This window comes from Squalius cephalus, assembly GCF_949319135.1.
Source record: "Squalius cephalus genome assembly, chromosome: 1".
In the NCBI taxonomy this organism is placed as follows: Eukaryota; Metazoa; Chordata; class Actinopteri; order Cypriniformes; family Leuciscidae; genus Squalius; species Squalius cephalus.
The window spans coordinates 27,119,882-27,128,610 of NC_137122.1; the positions used below are offsets into that span (position 1 = coordinate 27,119,882).

Consider the following 8,729-nt stretch of genomic DNA (forward strand, 5'->3'; position numbering starts at 1 on the left):
CCCACCCATATGATGAGAGATGTTGATGTAGTGGCTTAAAAGATGCTGATTTTATTCCATGTGTAGATGGAGCTTAACCAGCAACAGTTTACAGTTTTTTACAATCGCTATGGCAATTTTTTCGATACTTTTAACAAATTTCCTAAACTCTTAACGCACCAACACACCTACAACACACAACTGGCAAAACAGTTAATTTCATGCTCAAAATCACACATTGTAAACTAAACTCCAACACTAATTTTCTAAATACAATAATACACTAGCAACAATACACTATGTCTACCAAAACACTGCAAACATGTCTCAAAATCAAATAATTTTTCAAAACACTAACATTCTGTATGTAACATAGCCGTCCAACAGGAAGATTTAGTCAATCACAGCACAATGTCATAAAAACACTAACATCAGATGGAATTACAGAAACTGCATTATTGTATACGTGTCAGGTATGCCCTCATACAACAGACAGTATATTGTATTGATCATAGATTGTGTTTTGCACTGCAGTTTCTTTTGAAGCCTCTCTACATTTTTGTTTTGTTGGGTTTAGGTCTTTTGCTGCAGAAATTCAATAAAAAAAGACCCATCTCAGAGTGCTTTATAGAATGTACGGTTACAGTATACCATATGGTCATGCGATTGAAAGAACCTCAACACCTGAGTGTGTTTCCTAGATGGGAATCAGCTGTGATTTATATTATTGCATAATTCAATCAGCTGTTTCTCATAACAATAGGATCAAATACAGGGGATATAGTTGTGTTTCAATTCAAACAGCCTGTAAGGATAGGTTTAGAACATGGTGTTATCTGTTCTGACATACAGTGTTAAAGCATTGGTACATTTGGCAGTAAAAATCCATTGTTTTGGTCTTGTTTGAGCTTGTGTGTGAAAGAAGTTCAAGCATTTTAAATTTGTGTTAATTGTATGCATTTTGTGTTAAAGCAACACAAAATGTGTTCATAGTATAGCTTACATAGACGGATGTAGTGCTAACTGTGTTAAGAGTTTTGGAAAATTGTTAAAAGTATTGAAAAATCTGTCATAGCAATCGTAAAAAAACTGCAAATAACAGACCAATTGCATGTGTAATATAGGCTTGTCAGGCTTGGTACATCAGAGTCTGTAGAAATGGTTTCTTGAAAAGGAAGAACTGTCAGCTATTCACGTATGTTTGATGAATATCTGCTATAAGAAGTGGTGTCAAGCATGAACGTCAAGTGGAATTGTACACTAAGAATGAATGAGTCACAAATGAGCCACCAAATGAAGAGAAGAGGAATCTATAGCAGTTCTTCTTTTAATAAACACAAAACACTGGAGAACACATTGTGCAATGCAAGACAAAGAACTGAATAAACTGAGTGCTATATATAAACAGGCAAACAAAGGGAGCTTACAGTTTTTTTCAGTCGCTAACAAGCGTTTGTCCAACCAGTGTTCACATTTTCAAAACTCTAAACACAATTAGCACAGCATCAGTCTTTTGTGGCCATACCATTCACATATTTCTTGTATTTTTCACACAATATGCAGTCAGTGAACACATTTCCATAATGCTTAAATTTTCTTAACAGACAAGCTATACCTCCCAACAAAATTATAGAGTGTTTTTGTAGTATTTACAAATGTTAACACACAACATCCCACAACAGCAAAAACAATATTCCAAACCTTAGATACAGTATGGACTGCATTTATTTACCATTTACATGAAACTTTTACCATTTTTGTAAATTTCATGATTTTAGCAAAATGTGATTTTGATTGCTAGCAAAATGTGTTGCTTTTGAACAATGTCATGAAGAAACAAGCTTTTCGAGTCCATATGCATCTTCCTGGAGTAATGATGCTGAAAATCCAGCTTTTCATCACAGGAATACTGTAAATTACATTTTACACATGACATACATATTTTTAAAAAGAAATCAGTTATTTCAAATTGTACTAATATTTTACAATATGAAAGTTTTTTTAAAAAAAAACTCGGCTTCTGCAATGATATCAGTTCAAAAACAATACATCAGTGAGAGAGTCAAGGAGCTACAACGACAATATGTCCAGATATAGTGTACTGTATATTCAATTCAATGTCCAGTTCTATAAGCTTTGCACTTTGCAAGTAGGTAACCTACACAGTAATATGTTACAGTACAGTATAGTATACAGTGATGATATGATTTACATAAACTTTGTTTTGAGAGTTATGGAATTGGAGGCCAACCAGGCCCCTCATGAATTCATATACATAGATGAGGCAGGATTCAATCTGGCCAAAAGGCGTCGACCTGGACAAAATGTAATGTTTTTGCTGTTGTTTTTTTGTTCAGAATGCTCTTGTGTGTTTCATGGATATTTTTCTACTGTACCTCCTGTAGTAAACAGTAAAGGAATAAAAACTGATTTGCTTTTTACTGGAATGTTTATGAATGTGAACAGTACTGTACATGTGGACATACAGTTCCCAACCAAGAAATTTAGTGTAAAACGGTGGATTGCATGTTTTGCATGCAGATACCTGTAAAACATAAAAGTCTATGCAGTTTTAGTAATGTCAACAATAGCCAGTATTTTGAAACCTGGTGTACTTTGATTGACTGCATGTACCTTGTGAAGTGAAAACAAGTGTTATTCTTTGACAGAATAATTTCATTTTGAGTCAGATTGCCAGTGTTTTGGTAAAGTTAGTGTGTGCACAGAGAAACATGTGTTCTGTTTTGAAATGAAGAGTTAGTGTATATTTAACAAAATGTGTTTTTGAGAAGACAATTAACCATTTGGCCAATTGTGTTTTGTAGGTGTGAGTCTGTGTTAAGAGTTTAGAAAAATTATCTGAAGTATGGGTAAGCGCTTGTTAGCGATTGAAAAAAACTGTAATGAAACACAGGTGAACTTAATTAGTGACTAACAGACTATCATGGTTAACTTGTAGCTCAACATGAGTTCCTATAAGAGCAGCCAAAAGTGCAATTGCAAAAGAACCTTCTCTCAACCCCAGGTCAGGACTGCACACGGATTAAGCGTTGTAGTATTTTTGTGACTGCAATATTCAGACTCCACACGGATTGAGGACAACTTTTCAGCTGTACGGTAATGCACCTTTGCTGTTTTAGGCTTGTTTTTTTTTTTTCTTCTCCATTCCATTTTCTCCATCAACTGACTTGATTTAGTGGGTTCTTGTATGGTTTTTTGTTGCAAACTAATCTGGTTGTGCTATTTTACCTAATGCAACTTCCATTCTCAAAGGTCCCTGCAACAAAGCTTTGACCTTTTTATCAAAAATATTGCATTCTTAAACCAAATGGCATGATTTCACTGAATCCACTCTTCATTGTAGGCTTTAAAGATCAACATGGAGAAAATCATCCTAATATTACCTCTGATATTGCTGGTGCTGCATATACAAGGAGGAGAGTTCCACAAACTTCCAGTTTGTTTGCCTGAAGCTCCACAGCCAGAAGTCGTGGAGTTCGACAACACAATCTATGCCACTTGTGAAGTAACTCCCAGCCCCAATTTGCCACGTAACCAGCCAAAGATCTTTGGGCAAATCCTCTTCAAGCAGGTCTTCCCCGATGGAGATTTAGAAGTGAAAATCAACCTCCGTGGTTTGCCTGCCATCGATCGTCAAGAGCGTGCCATGCACATCCATCAGTATGGAGACCTCAGTCAAGGCTGCATCACTGTTGGTCCTCATTATAATCCAAGCGGCGTTGACCACCCTCATCATCCTGGAGACCTGGGCAACTTTGCTTCCGAGAAAGGAGTTATAAGGCAGTTCCTGACGCTTCCAGACGCCAAGCTCTTTGGGCCTTATTCCATTCTGGGACGTGCGGTGGTGGTTCATGAGAAGGAGGATGATCTGGGAATGGGTTCAGATGAGGAGAGTAAACTCAGTGGGAATGCTGGACAGATAATCGCTCTCGGTGTGATTGGTATTACTACTCCAAGTCTGTGGCAGAAGACTGAAGTGCCCCCCAAGAAAACATGTGGAGGAACGCACTGAGAGTCAAAGATGAGGGAGTCGGATATGGTGGAAGGGCAGATTCAAATGGGATAATCATGGTTTTCCTTGTGTATTCTTTGTATGTGTCCTACATTAAAGTATATTTCATAACCTGAACATTCCCATGTTTTTTTTTTTCTTGGTCTTTTCAGAGGCTTTTTGGCCATAGCTTCCAATAGTAAATGCACTCTTAAAAATAAATGTAGGGTGAATGCAGGCAAAGTGGGCAGTTTAGTTTGATTTACTGTGCTCAATGGGTTAACCCTTTAAGAGCATGACAATGGCCTTTAATTAAATATACACTATACAATGGTTTTGGTTGATGCAATATGACACTGGAGGGTGTGGCTACATCTCAAGGGAGGACACCCTTATTGTTGAAGGTAGACATAACCTCTGACGTAAGATTTTATTTTCTAAATTATAAGGTTTCTTGCTAAATGTCAACAAATGGGTATATTATTCTGACAGTTTGTTACTACAGTTAACAGGGAATCAAAATGTAAGGTGTTTAAAGCTACAATATGTAAGATTTTTTTTAAATAAAATGACCAAAAATCACTTGCAAAGTGTGATATATATTTCCTGCAGTTGTGTACTTCCAGTATCCCAAAAGTTCCCAAAGATTTTTCATTTCAGAGAAATTCCAATTTAAAAATTGAAAGCTGCAAGCAGCATTTATCGGGGTTCAAGCATTTAAGGCCTTTAAGCCTTAAGCCTTTAAGTTTTATTTGGCAACCATTTAACCACTGACATCATACATGGAAAAGACCATTTCCAGCCAATTTAACATAGGAAATATGTGGTTTTCAAAGCTTTTTAACAGTTATAGCGCCACCTATGGTCCGATCTCCATAGAATTGTGCATGCTTGTTTACAATGTTATTTCACATATGCTCACCAATTTCCGTGAAGTTCTGAGTTTTCGTTTAGGATTTAAAGGCTTTCGTGGTTCATTTTCTAAATGACCCTGTTATAGCCATCCAAATGCAAAAGTTCAACTTTTTTTTTGATAATTATTGATCTAGAGAGTTCAGAGAATTGTCCTAGACTGGTTTGGTTGCGATCGGGCGAAAACGCCTAGGACTAGTTCGCAAAAGTAGGTTTTTGACATAATCATGAATATTCAATATAATATACACAAACCGTCTATAGGAGTTATGAGCAATTTCATACTTTTGCTTGCTGTAGCGCCACCTATTGGCCAATCGGGGTCATACTTTGATAGGTTCTCCCCAATAATAATGGCTCGTCCATGTTCACTTGTCGCCTGTCAATGACGTAATATCCGCGTTATCCCTGGTTTCCGCTCATACTGCCATAGTAACCATGGCGACAACTGCGTTACGTCTAGCGGCACGCTCATGGAGTTGTTTCGTTCAAACATTATGGACCATGGCAGGCAGACTTTGGGACAAAAGGAGAACTAAAACGAGGATCAATATCGGCGTGGTGTTTTCGAGATGCCGCAAACATCGACTTGACAGAGACGTCTTGCATGTACTTTATTAGACAGCTGAGCAAATGTACATAAAACTAATCAATGTCATATAGCTCAACATGATGAAATGTTAGAATATGATCAGTATGTTATTCTAATGTTCATCTAGCTTACTGCTAGTCTCATACAGACAAACAAACGTATAGAATAACATTATAACTTTCAACACACTCAAATGCAGTTTAGTGTGATAGTGTAGACCAAGTGAAACAGCGCTGCGTTACCTCACAAGTTTAATTCGCCAAATAAACTGACTTGTTAACCCTTTTCCACCAAGGCAGTGCTGGTGCTGGTTCATGGCTAGAGCCTAGTTTCAAATGGGTTCTTTGTTTTTCGACACTCAGAGCACCAGCTATGAAACCAGGAAAAGTGGTTCTTAAGTAGCACCAAAACATTGCTGGTCTAGAAGTAAGAACCGCTTGCGTCAGGTGCTGGGGGCGGGGTTACCGTGACCAACAAGAAGAACAGAAACTTGTGACCGCCATTTTTCAAATAGCAGCTAATCGAGCTAATAGCAGCTTGATTGTAATCTCTGTCTAATGCAAGTTACGGCGAGCTGCACGAACACGTTGGATTCGCCGTGTTTGGATGCCGATGTAGGTTCGCAAAGCCATGAGCATCAACAGTAACGCAACGACCTCCATTGTTGATGGAAGCCTTGTTCGAGATGCATCGGAGCGGCACGGACCGATCGGAGCTGCGGGAGTGTTTGGAGAGCATACGAGTCCTTGTGCTTTTGGATTGCTTTCGCAGTGCTTTGATGTCATGAGCCGATCGGTCTGCGAGAAGCCGAACCATCTCGAACAAGCCTGGTGTGTTTGTGTTTGGCGCTGCCACGCTAGCGTTGCTGGGTAACATGAGATGTATACAGTGACCTTGTGGAAAGGCAAACCGGATCTTAGAGAGCTCGTCAGACGAACCAACTCCGGACTGGCAATACTGTAGCTCTGGCTCTGAACTGGCACCTGGTTCATGCTGGTGGAAAAGGGGTATGTGTGAGTATTAATTCAGCACTTGCGGGTAGATCGGTAGAATGAAATGTCCTTATTCCTTTATATCCGCGGGACTCGCATGTGGCTCTGATATCTGTCTCTCATTGGCAATCGCGACCTGCTTCATACCACAGTCATGTTAAAAACATCAATGTATTCACTCATCCATAAACATTATTAGATCCTTCGGCATGGCGACAAGTTCCATAATTCCGCTTATGCGTCATCAACCTACACCTTTGTTATTGTAAGAGGTTAGCAAGCCTGGTTAGTACCTGGATGGGAGACCTCCTGAGAAAACCATGTTTCTGCTGGAAGAGGTATTAGTGAGGCCAGCAGGGGGTGCTCACCCGTGGTCTATGTGGGACCTGACCCTCCAGTGTAGTGATCGGGACAATACTGTCAAAGAGCACCATCCTTCCAATGAGACGTTAAACCGAGGTCCTGACTCTCTGTGGTCATTAAAAATCCCAGGATGTCCTTCGAAAAAGAGTAGGGGTGTAACCCCGGCATCCTGGCCAAATTTGCCCCTTGGCCTCTACACTGATTGGCTTCATCACTGTCTCCTCTCCACCATTAAGCTGGTGTGTGGTGGGCGTTCTGGCCCAATATGGCTGCCGTCGCATCATCCAGGTGGATGCTGCACATTGGTGGTGGTTGAGGATATTCCCCCTTCCATGTAAAGCGCTTTGAGTACCCAGAAAAGCGCTATATAAATGTAACTAATTATTATTATTATTATTATTATTATTAAAATGTAGATGCAGAATATATGCTTTAAAATATGGACACAATATTAAGTTTAAGTATATTAATATTAAGTATATTAAGTTCATCTACAGTGTTTAGAGAAAACAGACAGAAAAAAGTTTTACAATATGGTTACCATTTAAAATGTTCCTCTTATTGAATTTTTGTTAGCCTATTTGTTGTTGCATGTGTTGTAGTTCCATTTGTAATATGTTGTAGAGTTCATTAAGATATCTCTTATTCAAATTTCATAAAATTTCATGTTAACACAACATGCATTGAGTGAACTGATGAGTATTACTCATCATAGCCTATCTATGTGCTTTTGGGTCTGTTAAATATGCTGTGGAATATGTTTGTGTGATGTGTTAATAAATCACGTGTTTTTAAGATCCAGGATCATTTTTGATAAATTAGGGATGGGTCACGTTACCTGAAAAGAAATTTGTCTGGAGTGCATGATCTCAAAATGTTTATTGGTATATAGCTTGCAAATAACACATATCAACTGTATTCAAAATTAAATATTAAAGTCGGACCTTAAAGTTAACAAAAGTAATAAAAAGAAATAAACATCTAGGTACTGTATCTAAATGACAAGTGTCCCACCTTACCTGCATTCAATCTACTAAAAGGGGATTTTAACATCGATGCTATAGAAGAATTATTCCCTCAGAAATTTTTACTTCTGCCTTCAAAGACAAGTACAGTTTTTTACAATCGCTATGACATTTTTTTCAATACTTTTAACAAATTTCCTAAACTCTTAACGCACCAACACACCTACAACACACAACTGGCAAAACAGTTAATTTCATGCTCAAAATCACACACTGTAAACTAAGCTCCAACACTAATTTTCTAATACAATAATACACTATGCCTAGTACCAAAACACTGCAAACATGTCTCAAAATCAAATAACATAGCCGTCCAACAGGAAGATTTAGTCAATCATAGCACAATGTCATAAATACACTAACATCAGATGGAATTACAGAAACTGCATTATTGTATACGTGTCAGGTATGCCCTTATACAACAGACAGTATATTGTATTGATCATAGATTGTGTTTTGCACTGCAGTTTCTTTTGAAGCCTCTCTACATTTTTGTTTTGTTGGGTTTACTGTAGGTCTTTTGCTGCAGAAATTCAATAAAAAAAGACCCATCTCAGAGTGCTTTATAGAATGTACGGTTACAGTATACCATATGGTCATGCGATTGAAAGAACCTCAACACCTGAGTGTGTTTCCTAGATGGGAATCAGCTGTGATTTATATTATTGCATAATTCAATCAGCTGTTTCTCAGTAACAATAGGATAAAATACAGGGGATATATTTGTGTTTCAATTCACAATATAAACAGCTGTTTACCTTGACTTTAGCCTGTAAGGTTAGGTTTAGAACATGGTGTTATCTGTTCTGACATACAGTGTTAAAGCATTGGTAAATTTGGCAGTAAAAATCCAT

The 8,729-nt window shown here is 38.0% G+C and overlaps 1 protein-coding gene across 3 annotated transcripts; it reads left to right on the forward strand.

Annotated features, from left to right (window-relative positions):
- Positions 1–2,995: 2,995 nt before the first annotated feature.
- On the forward strand, positions 2,996–4,071 carry LOC307158182 (extracellular superoxide dismutase [Cu-Zn]-like). Of its 3 annotated transcripts, none has more exons than XM_079870526.1 (2): positions 2,996–3,004; positions 3,344–4,071. In XM_079870526.1, exon 2 carries the CDS (start codon positions 3,359–3,361, stop codon positions 4,010–4,012), a length of 654 nt encoding a protein of 217 aa, XP_079726652.1. In that variant the 5' UTR covers positions 2,996–3,004; positions 3,344–3,358; the 3' UTR covers positions 4,013–4,071. The 3 variants fall into 3 exon arrangements, with proteins under 3 accessions (XP_079726652.1, XP_079726650.1, XP_079726651.1); XM_079870524.1 differs by lacking the exon at positions 2,996–3,004 and adding an exon at positions 3,013–3,091; XM_079870525.1 differs by lacking the exon at positions 2,996–3,004 and adding an exon at positions 3,063–3,096.
- The last annotated feature ends 4,658 nt before the right edge of the window (positions 4,072–8,729 follow it).

Excerpts from the sequence above, each read along its gene's own strand:
- LOC307158182 (XM_079870526.1), top strand. The coding sequence starts at position 3,359 with ATGGAGAAAATCATCCTAATATTACCTCTGATATTGCTGGTGCTGCAT.